The sequence below is a fragment of the Melozone crissalis genome, unplaced genomic scaffold (genome assembly GCF_028551555.1).
Source record: "Melozone crissalis strain CALT ecotype California unplaced genomic scaffold, PUWL_Pcris_2 ptg000018l_1, whole genome shotgun sequence".
Classification (NCBI taxonomy): domain Eukaryota; kingdom Metazoa; phylum Chordata; class Aves; order Passeriformes; family Passerellidae; genus Melozone; species Melozone crissalis.
The window spans coordinates 8234285-8249371 of NW_026535796.1; the positions used below are offsets into that span (position 1 = coordinate 8234285).

General features: G+C 36.9%; 1 protein-coding gene across 1 annotated transcript in view; it reads left to right on the forward strand.

Annotated features, from left to right (window-relative positions):
- OTOG (otogelin) overlaps positions 1-15087 on the forward strand; it is a 91797-nt gene that overhangs the window by 35419 nt on the left and 41291 nt on the right. The window contains exons 24-30 of the mRNA XM_054275921.1: positions 6648-6755; positions 10771-10909; positions 11161-11295; positions 12381-12527; positions 13111-13230; positions 13917-14033; positions 14861-15017. Coding sequence (XP_054131896.1) covers positions 6648-6755; positions 10771-10909; positions 11161-11295; positions 12381-12527; positions 13111-13230; positions 13917-14033; positions 14861-15017 — 923 coding nt within the window. The remainder of the gene's footprint in view (positions 1-6647; positions 6756-10770; positions 10910-11160; positions 11296-12380; positions 12528-13110; positions 13231-13916; positions 14034-14860; positions 15018-15087) is intronic.

The window sequence follows — 15087 nt, forward strand, 5'->3', positions numbered from 1 at the left end:
TTTGTTCCTGTTTGAGATCTTGTATCAGTTTATCTTGATTCATTACATGTAAGCTAAGCTGATTTAAGTAGCAATGAAATCAGTTTAGTGTGTTTGATTAGTTGATTTAGGTAAAATAATTTTAAAAGTGTGTGAAGTAAAGTGAATGTGTCATCACTAAGAAACCTGTTTGTAGGAATGGTGATAGCTGCAATTTCTTGAGACAGAAGGCCCTTCCTCATCTCTTTAGTGGGGTGGTTATTCTGCAGTGATACCCTGAAAGGTACTTAACAAAAGGAACTTCTTTTCACAGAACAGGTGTTAAGATTTTGAGGGGGCAATATTTTTGTTTTGCAGTCCATTTTTCTAGCATCTGAAAGCTGAAATATTCTTTCAAATACTTCACTACTTCTAGAATTCCTTCTTTTTTTGTGCTTACAGTGCGGCTGTGCATTCTTCTTTTTCCTCTACAGCCAGTAAATCAGATGCAAGTAACCATGCTTAAGTAAATATTTAAATTCACAGGAGATCATTCTACAGCTTACAGTTTTTAGGGTACAAAAATTGATTATGAACTTTACATCTACTTTAGAAGCTGTTGAAATCAGACATTAATTCTCCTGGAACTCACTTCCTAATATTGATTCACCCTACTTTGCCTGACATATTAAGTAATCTTTAAGACTTTATTTGTGTTTTTTATTCCTTGTTTTCATCTGTCACCATTTAAAGGGAAATGTTCTATATTTATATATTGCATTTCAAAAAAATAAGTAATACACTTTCAGTGCATATTTTTTCACGTACAATATTTGAATTACATTTTCTGCTTCAGAATTTCTATGGATCAAACTATTTTTCCTCCTTGACTATACCAAATGTGCATGATTTGACGTGGAGACAGGATCCTTAATCAGACTGCAGAAGAAACAAGGAGAAAAGACAGTAAAGGAAAAAGAGGGGAATGGGGAGTGGTACATTCCTACATTTGTGGGTGCTGTGTGACATGTTTGCTCCAAATGGGCGTATGCTGGTTTGTGCCTGTCCTCTTCCACTGGTTTTCCCTGGTCTCCAGTCAGACCAGCAATGATCTCCAAAACAGTTTCTGTTCCTTGTGGCTTACAGCCTGCTCTTAGTGTTGCTGTCAAGACAAGCAGTCACTTTCCTGAAGGAATTGGTTGTGTTTTCCCACTTCCCTCTTTGACAGGATTTTACCCTTTGACTGCAGCAAGAGTTGGATTTAACTGATCTGTACTTTGTGGCATGTACAGCATAAGACTAGTGCTATATTTGCAATAGAAATAGTTTTGTGAGGGTATTACATTGGTTGAAGTTAATTAGTTTAGAGGTACTTTCCAACATAAGTGGTTTTATGATTCTAACAAGAGCCCTGTCAGATTTTTGAATTCAGTTGCTTTCATGTGGACTGACTCAGATTGTTTAATGACATACATCAGTATTTATTTTAGATCATGTTATCCATTCCTATTTCCATTAGCTGATATATTTAGCAATTTCCCTATTTCATAATAATTCCATCTTGCTGGAAAAAGCAAGGCCCACCAGCCTCTAAATATGAATAATAAATACAAATTCTGAGTTATGTTAACAGCTTAAAATACATATAATCCCAAATGCAATTAGTCATGTTTTGTGCTTCTGTTACATCTGCCTATTATATCTTCATCATTTTTCCTTTTTGTTTTTGTTCCCTCTATAAAGCTATGTTAAAACAACCACTATACAATAAACCTACATCAAGCAGTCTCTGCTAACTTTGCACTATTTCAAAACTTCATTTTCAAAATTATATTGACTTTTATTTGAACTCTAAATCATAGCCAAACTTCTCTTCCTAATCATGCTTATAAAACTGACTATAATTTTCTCCTTGTTTCAGTGACTTCTTTTTTTCCCCTCTCAATGTTATTACAGCAAGGGAATAAAAAGTTAATTCTCAGCTGGCTGCTAGCAGTGGTTATCTGTACATTCAGGTCACTTAATTTCTCACTGTTCAGCAACATCCAATACCCAACTCCATATTTTATGGAGTTTCAACAGACTGATCTTAAAATGAAAGCAACACCACTTTAGAATAACTAAGAACATAATGAGCTCCTTAATTCCAAGTATGTGTATTTATTTTTATGGTCTGTGGGTGTTTGAACCTCAAGAACACAATGCAACTGTATTGAAGTTTTCTTTTTTCCTTTCACTGTGTTTAATTGCTTACATCTGTGTGAGCCACCTTTTTAAGCAAAATGCCTGACAATTTTTTTCTTATGTATGTTTAAGAAAAACAAAAACAGTCCTTTCTCCCACCCCCACACTCTGGATACAACTTATTATTTATGACACAGAAGAATATATTTTGTGCTAAAAACTTGACTTTACTGGAATTGAGGAAATTTAACATAATTAGAATTTTTATGGCTTGCTCTTTTTTCATCACTTATTGCTCCCATAAAATAGATGAATGAAGAATTAGTAAATCCAAAGCTGTAATATCCTGTAATAGTAATTAAGTTTTGTAACTAAGGAATATCATACCAGATTTTTCTTCTGAAACTTTCTCGATTATCATTGTCTTTGTGGTATGTAACAATTTCATAAGAAGCTGAAATAAATTTTTGGAAGGTTTTATTATAAAAAAAGAAAACTCCTAAGTTCCTAATTTTCATGAAGAAAACAATTGATGTTGTCGACTTATATGTGCCTATGGAGAAACAGCTCTGTTAATGAGGAAATAAGATGGGAAGGATACAGATGAGTTTCAAATATTTTTAGGAAACTACCCTTTATTATTGTAATTACATTGACCATGTTATGTCTTAAAATAAGTCTCTTTAGATGAAATAAAAATCCTGTGGTTTTAGTGAGTGTTTATTGAGTGTTTAGTGAGTGTAATTTTTTGGAAGACCCACTTCTCTGTTTAAACTTGGAATGTGCTGTTATTATCAGTGTGAAAATAAAACCTGTTTTATTTTATTGTCCAAACCTTTCTCTTCTGAATGGCCCTGCTGCTGTTATCAGGCTAAGTATTTTTAATCTTTTTGTTTAGGCAGGGCTTTGGAGAGGTCTGTCAAGATTTAATGTTTTCTACTTCTGATGGCAGTAGTGTCAGCATGGTAAAGGTGCAGGGGCTCATTTCCAAAGAACACCTCTATTGCAGTGCCCTTGCAAGACCACCCAGTTATTGACCATCCTTTTCTGCTTTGCAGACTTGCAGATTTCCTTAATATATTTTTGAATTCCTTATTTTGTCTTGCAATTCTTACAAACCTTGATTTCCTGCTTTGTAGTTTATACCAGCTTCAAATAAATATCTAAATTTTTTCCCTGTATTTGTGTTAATTGACAGTAAAACTTCACCAGTATCATTCAGGTTCTGGAGCATGTTTTCATATGACCTTCTGCCTTCTGGCTTGTTTTTAAGAGAAATTTTGAACTGTGTCACTTAGTTCAAAGAAAGATTTCCATTATGTTCACAGTTAATTTCTAAAATTCTGGTGCTGGTGGTAGAGCTGACTGCAGGAAGGTTTCTAATCCAGGGTGAAGCTTCAAAAGAAACTGTCTCAGTTAAAGCACCCAAAATAATGTGTTAACACAGAAAGATGGAAGGGTACAGTGAGAAAAATGAAAACCTTCCAAGCATTCTACAAAATTACTTAATATTTTGATATAATAAACCAGGGGAAAGAGGAAGAGATTTTAAGAAGTTCCCCAAACAAAAAAGAAAACAGCCAGAATATATTAACTCTCCTTGTCTATACGGTGAGTGAACCCTAAGGAAGGCATTATCCACTACAGTAATGTTACTAATGTTGGATTTTCTCTCAAAATTTACCTTGTTTTCTGGTTAAACAAGTCAAATGCCCCCTGCTGATTATTTTGTTCATTTTTTGCTTCCATTAAAGCCTTAATTACAGACATTTGTAGGATGATCTGTGAAACCTTCAGAGAGTAAATTTAATGTTGCAGCAAAAGTACTTGTGGGTGCATAAATCAGTTGATGGTAGGCTTTTGCAGAAGAGAGGGGAAGGAGCTTGTGCAAGACAGAGACTGTTGAAGACTGCTCTGTTGGAACCTGGGAGAGTGATTTTTTTTTTTTAAATATTTTTATTGTTTTGGTCCAGATTTGTTATTTTTGCAGAAGTAAAGTGTTTGAGTCAAGGTGACATTACTTCTAATGGTGCCTTTACCAAGATTATTTATATATTTCTGTGTGTGTGAATGCAGAAAGCTCAAGATAATAATGAGATAATAAAGAAAGTGAATGTTCAGCAGGGTGAAGTGGGATAGTCATCCTTGTGTCTTTGCAGTTCATTGTAGGCTGGACCGTAAGTATAAGCTTCAAGAAAAATGTCTGATACTTCAAAGAGGAGCTGTGCAAGGCCTCTCTGTAGGGTATTTGTGGTGAATTCTTAGATCATTGAAATCTATCCATTTGCCTGGCTTTACAAGAGAGAAAGCTGTTATCACTTTTTTTTTTAATCCAGTGTAATAACATGAGGAAAAACCTGCATTTAGTGTTACCTTGTCAGTGTGATCTCTTTGTGTCTGAATGTGCCCTGTTCAGCTCTGAGCAGCTTTAAACCAGTGGGAATTTCAGTCTCACAGTTGATTGTCTCCAAGTGACACAATGCTTGAAATAAGTATGGATTACAAAGAACACTTCACCTATCCTGCAGGAAAATTACAGTTTTTTAGTTTAATGGGGAGGAGGGTTTATGGTGTTCTGCATGTTCCCACTCATAAGCCTCACAGAGATGTAAATTTCTGTCTGATACATAACACACTGAAGAAGAGTCTAAGTCAAATAAAAATTACTAATTTGTACAATGTAATTTGTAAAATACAAATTACCAGCTCATTAACATGAGCTAATAGAATTTCCTGTGATAAGTTCAGTGATGAAATGTTTCCTTTTGGATAGCAGGGAAGCAAAACATTGTTACCCTGTTTGTCATGCATGTGCCTCACACTTATCACATCTTATCCATAGTGCTGTATATTGCCCAAATGACAGTGCTAAACACCAGGAGCAATAAATCTGTTAGGAACACAGAAAAACCTGTACAAAATTTTCATTACTACAGAGAGGTACTGGGAATTCCAAACAAACTTACCTTGAAGAAAAAATATACTATCTGTCCAAAAGTACCATTTGAAGAGACTGTTTATTCGTCAATACGAGTACATTTCAGACATTGGAAACAAGGATAATCCTAGACTGCATGGTGCCTGTAAGGAATCCTTTCACTGTGGAACTGGCATGGTAGCTGCTCTGGATTCTTGTGTTGTAGGGAATGGGGCAGATGAAAACAACTTTGGAGCTGCAGCAGTTGGAGTGAAGGGCACTGCTGCAGCTTGTCAGGAGTTCAAGTTTCACAGCTTTCATTTGAGGGATGGATTTGTCATCACAGCTGTTCTATTTGTTATTGGACCCTCAGGTCCCATAGTGCTACTGCTTTGCTCATCCAATACCATGGCAATATTTGTGATAAAGTGAATTGGTTTTTGGGAGAAATGCAACTTTCCTGGGCCCAGTGAAAAGATAGATTGTTTAATAAAATAAATCAGTGTTTCTGGTGTATTTCATGACCTTTATTTGTAGAATCTGCTTGAGAGTTCTCTTTATCTCTGTCTTTTTTCCTAATTTCAGATTTTCTGAATATTATCAAAAAGCCATGAACATTTAACTTTAAAGTTAGGACTGGTTGCTTTAGTTAGTCTTTCTGGGCAAGAATTCCTCTGTTCTTTTTCTATAACAGCAATCTCTTTTTCACTTTTTTTTTCTTTAATAGTTTTCCATTTTTATCTGCTTGTCTAGGAGTTCTGTATAAACACAAATTCACAGCATTAGTCAAACTGTCAACAGCTATGCATATGGTTAGCTGTGGTATGATGAAAATCTCCTTTGAAGACTGTGAGGAAACTTCTGCCACTATAATTAAGTATATTTGTAGTTGCTTGCATGTAGGTGCCTGTAATATTTCTGCTTGTATAAGGGTGCAGAAATAACTATTAATACAATACTTTCATTTAGTCAGGATAGCACTTTGGATATTAAATTATTCATGGAGCAAGAGGTGTAACTGCAGCTATGGAAAAACTGCAGTAAAATAAAACTCTTTCAATCAATGAAAGGAAAGAATAGGACAAGAAGAAATCCTCTTAAAAAAACCTTAGACCAAATATACCCTGATTTTGGAGAGTAAGAGTGCACACCACTGGAACAAAGAGCTGTGATGGCTCTGACATCTCATGGATTATCTCTTGGCTTGAGTCAAATACGCTTTAATTGGCTGAGTTACAAGAAATTTGGTGGAATTTAGAGAATTTCTAGAAATTTGTAGTTTCCCTGACCTTAAAATTTGTGTATTCATGAGTCAATCTTAGAGGGTTAGTGATTAAAAGGTTAGTGCCCAAAGTGCTGGCATCTAATAAAGATAAACTATTCAGATACATATGAAAGGAAGATACCAAATTGCTCACATGCAGTTATTAACAAAATGGTGCCTTTTCAGTTTCAAAAGACTTTAAATATTATTTGTGTCTCAATAACAAAACAGGTAGTAACTTTAAAGTTTAGGAAAATATTTTTGTCTCTGGATACCAGCTATACTGCTGCTGGATTAATGTTTTTTCTTCTTTTTTTTTTATAGTCTTGTGAAACATGGGGATATGTGCTTGGATGCAGATGAATGTCCATGCTCATGGAAAGGAAAGGAATATTTTCCCGGTGACAAAGTAATTTCTGCCTGCCATACATGGTAAGTGGGGATCTATTTGAGTTCATTTTAGTTGTGTATGTGTAGGTTCATTATTTTTCCTTTATGTGTTTTAATTGTAAATTTTGCGGTAGATTATCTAAATCATCTACTTTGACTTCATATTTACATTTTTGCAAAGAGCTGTTAAATCTGGTTCAGGTTTTGTTGTTTCAAAGCACTTTACATAACAAAGTAAAGGTGATTTGGGATCTTATTAGTTTTTAAAAATCTTGATTTAGTTTTTCTTTTTTTTAATATTTTCAAGGTCATGCCTAGTATTCCTAAAGTAGGGGTAAAATCCCTTCAATATTACACCTGAGTGACATTTTGGAAAGCTTTTTACTTATTCATTTTCACATTTAGCGCTGAATCTGAGCAGTCTAGAGACCAGAACGTAGCCCTGTGTCCTTAAATCTGCATCCACTACTATGTTGAGGGGAGTACTGAGCAACATCATGTACTGAGCAAAGAAACTGACAGATGGGTCACTGATTTTGTGTGTGTGGATAACTGATGAATCAATCAGGGTTCAGAGGGAGAATTCCAGTAGGAAAGGGTTGATAGGATCATTTAAACACATGCAGACACCGATTCCTTTTTCCTTTTGCTATCCAGTGTTGTAAGTGCAGCACACACCCTGCCAGGTTTCCTCGAGCACTCTCAGTGGGATGTGCTTTACTGCCATTTTAATAAGCTTTAAATGAGTGTGACAATACACCCCACCTACCTGATGCTGAAACAAGCTCATTTAATGGCAGTCTCTGCCTGTTTTGCTCTCTGGCCAAGGCTGAATGTTGCAGGCTGGCACTAAGCAGTGCTGTTTGTCTTACCAGATCCTCAGAAATACCAGCTGTACTGCCAAGCACATGATGCTGTGGTAGAGGTGTAGCCTCCAGGTTCCCAGCAGAGCAGCTCCCTGTTTTTGTGCCCTCCTTGCAGCTTACCAGGAGCATTTTACTGGTGTCCCCTGCTGCTCCTGGCCCTACAGCTCAGGGTAGCCCGGCCCAGGGAAGGCTCATCCCATCAGCACCAGGCTCTGCCCTGTCTGGATGTTGTGCCCCCTGCAGCCTTGTGCTGACTGCCTTCCTCTGCCTCTCGTCAGGTCCTCAGTAGCTGCTCTAGAAGAGATTTGTAGCCCTTTGGTGGACTGGTGAAGCGACTTACAAGGCATCTCCACTGGGCAGGCAGGTAAAGCGACCCGGGTTGTTCACCCCTTGTTTCCAAAGGCCTCTCCATTTGGGCCTGGTGTGGGATTGCTTGCATCAGGGAGAATTAATTTATCCCATCTAACCTGTACGAGACTTCACCAAAGGCAGCAGCAATGCAGGCAGAAAGACACTGGATATTTAGCCTTCTCTTTTTTTTTTTCTTCTTTCCCTGAGGCCAGGCTCATTAATTCATGCAAATTGTTAATGTTGTCATGGGTTTTGTAGTCTTCCATGTCCAGAAGCACAAACAGGTTAAGTGACAATGGCTTTTAGGCAACTAGTTGTTCACAAATAGAGGGGAGCCTGCAAGAAGCTGTGCATGATACCAAGCATATAAAATCTGTGTCTGTTGAGTGGGTATGTAGGAGTTGTGTCTATCTGATGCGTTAAGGGAAAGGTGCAAAGCACGAGAGTGCTTCTGTGCAAACAAACATACTTAGGCACTCATAGAAGTCATCATGTAGTGGGGTTGGTGCATTGAATTAGTGTGTTTTTATAATAAATATCTTACTCATACTTGGTGTGGTGTTAGCAACATAAATATTGATTTATCTGTTGAGCAGTAACATGAAAAAGTAACTTCATAAGTTGGCAAACTACCTGTGAACTGACAAGAACTTTCAACCCAACCTCTGGGGTCTGAGTGACCTGTGGCTCTAGCTTTCCCAAGTTTTGTTTTCAGTGCAAGTACCTGAAATATTTAGCGGTGTTCTAATGTTGAGGCCATCAGGGCAACTTTTTGATGAGGTGCCGTGCCAGGTAAGATGGGCTTGTGCTAGTAGATGTGCTGGACATGCTGAGTCCATTGAGCAACTCCAGTCACTCTCTGTGGGCTGCTGAATTGGGCCTCCTGTATTCTTTAACAAATACTTCTTGGAAATACTCTGTATAAAAAACTTTTTGAAGTTTAGAGGATTCTGATAGCTCAGCTTTTCCAGCTAGGGCTCTCTAGATTCTGATAAGTAAATGTTAGTTCACTTAGCATGAAACATGCCTAGTGTAGAGGACTTTAAAGACGTGTAACTCTTAATCCCTTCCTTCTGACTATCAATGTGTTCCTGAAAAGAATAAAAGGATCTCCCTAGGCTTTACATGCTAAGCAATGTTTCTGCACATTGGAGACCCTTAAGGCATCAGCATATGGAGATTTGAGTAGACCGTGAGTGAAACTAAAACCTAATGTCTCAGGAGAATGTGAGAAGCAGTACTTGGTTTTCTAGTCCAAACCTAATTTCTGCTGTTTGCCTCCCTCTCCATTGGCTTGATGAGGTTCCTTCCTTTGGTACTGAGGTGACTGCAGTTAGCAAGTCCTGCTGCTATTTCCTTGTGCTTTGGTACAGCAAACACTTCTTACATGTGTTTTTAACTTACTTTAGCCATCTGCTTAGTGTATCGATGCATGTAGTGAAGCAAAATGCAAGCAGTGGAGCAAATCAGTGATGGGAAAGCAGAGTCTTGGAAAACCTGGACAATGGCTCCATGTAGGTGCAAGTTAATTGCCAAGGGAACTGGAGGAAATCTGATGCTACCAGTAGCTGGAGTTGCTAGATTTTCTAAATATTTGCTGCCTTTCTGAAAAAAAGTGGTGTACTGCCACTGTGATAGAAACATGAAGGAGAAGTTATACTGACAAAAATTTATACTGAGAGAAAACTTTGTATTTCCAGCTGCTTCAATATATGAGGGTCAAATGTTAGAGATCCAGTATTTCTGTAAGTCATGTTAAGACTTTAGTTGTCAAATATTCAGCATTTATTTAATGAGGAAATTAAAAATAGGGGTTTTTTAAATTAAACTTAGGCACATACCAAAATCATATTATATACTGTGTTTAGTTTAGCGTACATTTATAAAGATACCTATACTAAAGCTATGCCAAGGCACCAGCTTTATCAAGGAAAATTTAAGTGTCTGGGTCATTTGGGAACACAGAAATGATATTTTAATGATTATTTATAGATGCAGGAAATTAAATTCTATCCATTATTTATGAAATTTATATCATCTCTGAAAATGTATTTAGATTGCAAGTGGGTGATTCAGAAAGAGGCATAATATCCAATGCTTCGAAGCTTCCTATTATGCAAAAAGAATCCACTTCTTCTCTTATGCTGCAAAGGGAATTCAGCAAGGTCTGAACAGTCATTCTGTAGATGTGTGGTGAAAAACCTTTGATGTTTAAGGTAGCCCGAGACATAACTTGAACTGTTCTAGAAGCTCCTAAATTCTTAGGCTGGTGTTTGGGGGTGATGACATCTGGAAAAAGAGTAAGTCCAACAGCGTGGTTCTTTTAAGGAATCTAAGCACCAAAATAGTGCTACTGAAATGTTTCCTTGGTAATTCTGTGAAATTCTCCTTCAAGCAGAGAATGCATGGAGACTCTAGTAACAGGGCACACTACTTTTTGTTTCTAAGATTCTGCTTGTACGAATAAATGTGTGGTGGCAAGCTGAAAAAGAAGGCTCCTGGTGGCATGCTATTGGTGTGCACTACAGAATAAATTGTATCACGGTGCACTGGGTTTTTTGTTTTGTTGTTTTTCTTGGTTGTATTTTGGGGATTTTTGAGACTTTTTGTGGTGCCTATCTATTCTGGAGCCTTTAAATTCTCATGGAAGAAAAAACTTAGACGTTTTTTCCCCAGAGAATTAATTGACACATCCTGCTTCTAGCCAGCATTTCAGAATGCTTCTGTCCCCGCTTCTCACACTTGCACAGCTTTAGTTTCTTTGCTTCTCAGTGCAATAGCTGTTATCATTTGTCTGGGCTTGCAGCTGATATTCCCGTAATTGGTGGTGCATTTTTCAGCGTTTGCCAGCACGGATCCTTCCAGTGCACCTTCCAGCCTTGCCCGTCCATGTGCACGGCGTACGGGGACCGGCACTACCGCACCTTCGACGGGCTCACCTTTGACTTTGTGGGAACTTGTAAGGTTTACCTGGTCAAGGTGAGACTTCTGTGTAAAACCTCCCTAAAATTTGGTTTAAAACCTCTTGTTAAAATCTACTGTTGTGCTTACTTCCTCTCTGTGCATTTTATTGAGTCCTACATCCTGGTTTTTTTCATTTTTGGCATTATTTAGACTTTGAATCATACATAACATAAACATGCTCTGAGGTTTCTGCTAATTGAACTATGTAACAATATGTATATTAATATATTTAAAAACTGACTTTTTTTTTTTTTTTTTCCCTTCAGGGGACTTCTTCAACCAGTCTTTCTATCGTTATAGAGAATGTTGACTGCTTTAGTACTGGAATCATTTGCAGAAAAAACATTTTCATTAATGTTGGAAAATCTCTTGTAGTATTTGACGATGAAACTGGGAATCCAGTAAGTTTCATTTCTTACTGCTGATCAAAAAGCAGCATATGCACTTCTCTGGGTGTTTCTTCCTTTCATAACCAAAAACTTACTGTGCCACTTCAGTAGCAGAGGTGTAAATATCTTTACAGTGAATGCTGATCACATTCCTGGATTGTTCAGTGGAAACCTTAAACAAAATCTTGTCTGTATTTGACAAAAATGTTAGAGGAGATATTTGTAGCTTTTTTGTTTAGATTTAATTCCTGTTTAACATCTTAGGAGAAATACAAGTGTTTTGAACTTTTGAAGTGGGAGTTTTGCTCTTAATTGTACTAGAACTAAGAGCTTAATCGGGTCTGCAATGTATAGGAGCAATATTTCTATGCAGTTAAAAAATCCCAACAGATTGCAGCCCCTGTAGAGTGTATCCTCCACAGCCTGGATTTTATTTGTGTTTTGGCCAAACTGCAAACTCTATTCTGTCAGTGTTTAGTATTTTAGTATATTAGCAGTTATAGTACAAGTAGTACTATTTACTATTTATAGACTGACTATAGAAAGGAAGTTTGAGATATTGTGCAGTTAAACCGGACATCTTAGTCCATGCTACAGATAAGTTGCAGTCTGATTGTTAGTGGATTGAGAGAAAAATGCTGTAAACAAGGTGGTGATCCAGGGACGTATTTGGATGATTCCTTATTTCCAGAAGCTGCTTCATGCATCTTTTTTACCTATCCGTATTCAAAAAAAAGCATGTGACTGTGACAGAATTACTTATAACTAAGTGAAAATCATCATTAGGAGCCTTAAGACTACTCGTTTACCTCCCAGATTAATCATTAACATTCTAATCTTCAGTCCGTTATCCATCCTATACATTTGATATGAAATCAACTTTTAAACTTGGAAAATCATAAAAATAGAATACAGTTCTCATTCTAGATCCAGGCCCCTTTTGCTTAAGCATTTTCCCCCTCTGTGGCCTTCTGTCTGTTTTTGGATGTGTCAGAGAACCATGTGGTAATTTCATTTAGGTATTTAGTTTCCTGTCAAGTGAACGTTTTATGAAGATATTATTTCCATTGTAAGCTCCCTTGTTTTATTTTGAACAGAGCTTATCTAGTTACATGGATGGCCTACAAAAAATGCAGTTATGGAAAGCTGGATTTTTCACTGTTGTTCACTTTCCTGATGAATATATCACCATTCTTTGGGATCAGAGGACAACAGTTCACGTGCAGATGGGGCATCAGTGGCAGGTCGGTTGAAGTCCACACTCTTATTGCCATTTCTTTGAGGTGTTTATGTAAATCTTGTAAGGCCTAATAAATCCAAGAACAGACTGTTGAAAATAAATTAAAGAAGCATTCAGCTACCTTATCAATGAAAATAATCATTGTCATTTATCTTTGTTTTAGTTACTCTTTTCTGTGTAACTTCTGTAACAGGAGAGACAAATATCTTAAAGGCAAAGTTCTCTTTCACTACTCATTCCTTCCTGAATGAAGCAGATGTTATTTTACTGAGGCTTAAAAATACACATAACTGGCTAACAGCTCCCTTTGCTGAACAAAAAGGTCATCTCCTTTTTTAAAGGCTTGGGGATACATAACTGAAAGGGCATAATAACGACATTGCCAAAACAAAATATCCTCCATAGCTTTGTTACTGAATTCTTTTGACTGAAATTTAGCTGAAAAAGGATCAAAATATGAAAAATTTATAATTAAACAGCTGAAGATGCAAGTTTTGAAAATGATTATGGCTGACAGCATTTCATCTTGTGAAAATATGTTTTTATAAATATGTATATATGTGTACGTATATATAATTTTTCCTCAGGGAGAATTGACTGGATTGTGTGGAAATTTTGATTTGAAGACAGTAAATGAACTGAGGACTCCAGATAATTTTGAACTAACAAATGCACAAGAGTTTGGAAACAGTTGGACAGCTGTAGAGGTACATGGAAAAAGAGAATGTGCTTACTAATATATTTTGCTAGTACTTTTTTTTGCTGTTATACAATAAAATTCATCTTGAATGAAATCAGAAGTTCATTGCTGAAAGGACCAGTCAGACAGCAATACAAATGACAATATCAGTGGTTCTTAAAGATGCCATGAGCTGTTAAAGAAAAGAAACAGAATTATTTTTTTTGCTGCAGAGTGTTTACAGAGTAAAGAAAAATGCTGTAACAATATTTTGAATATTTTTAATTACATTCGAACAATAAAATAGTGGGATTTCTGTATAATGGAAGAATATTGAGTTTGCTCTAGTGTGTGTTGAAAGTTTAGCTGATTTTTCATAGCTGGAAAACATTTTACTGTGCAGCCACAGAAATGGAAAGAAAAAAATTCTATGTGCCTCTCTGGTACCTCGATTAGACCCATAAGTATGTGTGTGGTTTTGTGCTGCTTTCAGTGGAATGTTTCTTCAAATAGTGTCATTTTCCATCTCTTCTTCATTAGCATTAGCTTTTAACTCTATATCTTAGTCCTGCTTTAGTTTCATAAATGATGCATTTGTTTCACATTTTGCATCTTCCTTAAAAATTAAAAAGCACAAAAAATATAATTTGCAAGTTCAAAATACAAAGTGGTTATGAAAACAAATTCTCACCTTCATTTTGCTTCCCGGTTTAGTGTGTTGACAGCTCTGACATTCGAAATCCATGCAGTTTGAACCCCCTTAGAGAGCCATTTGCCAAGAAGGAATGTGGGATACTGCTAAGTGAAGCATTTGAAGCTTGCCACCCAGTGGTGAGTTGTAATCCTGTACATAAACAAGTGACATCAAACATAGCGCCAGAGAGAAATGTTGCTCTTCAATGTGAAACTCTGTTATTAATGAAGACAAAAATACACCTAATTTGGGATATTTTCTTTTTGATCACAAGTATTACTTGTGTAAGGATAGCCACTTGCTTTTCATGACATGTGTTACATGGCACACCCGTTTTTCATGAATATATAAACAAATGTATTGGATGGGCAGTGTCAGATGGGAAAAACTCATTTCTAGAAAACTTACTCAAATGTAGATCCATGTAGAATGTGTAAAATCTCAAGAAGAAAATTAGCATTGACAGTTTTCTTTGCAGTTTTGTCTCTTAAGACTTGAAGATACTGTAAGGAAAAATGACAAATTCTTGTGTGAAGAGAATATGCAATACTCACATGTTAAGAGGAGCTTTCCATTTACTTTGATTTCTTATGTTTTATCTGTGTCTGACTTCCTTAAAGTTTCTGAGTTTTATTCCTTTGTGGGCAGTTTAGTCTTTTTATTTCATAAGGTTTTTCACAATTTATTTGGGCTTAAATATTACAAAACACAAGCCCACATCAGTATCTTAACGTGCCTGTTCTTAATGAGTCATTGATTTAATTGTGTTGCGAAGGGCTGGACAAGATTTTATAGTGTGTCCCTATGAACATTTTTTCTCATGTTCCAGGAAGCACTGAGAGTGAAATCTTTTGCTCTTCCAAGTTGGATATATTGCCTTTGGGAAGAGCCACAGCTTTGTGTCGAGGTGTTGGCTGGCAGCTCCTGTGGGAGTGTTTTTGATAAGCGATGTTTTCGTTTCCAGATTGATGTCACCTGGTTTTACTCCAACTGCCTGACAGACACTTGTGGCTGTAACCAGGGTGGTGACTGTGAGTGTTTCTGTACGAGTGTCTCAGCTTATGCCCACCAGTGCTGCCAGCACGGAGTTGCTGTGGACTGGAGATCCCCCAGAGTGTGCCGTAAGTTTGTTTGACCAGCACTGCCCCTGCCCTGCATTCGTGGCAGCCAGACCCAAAAAATCAGTCACAC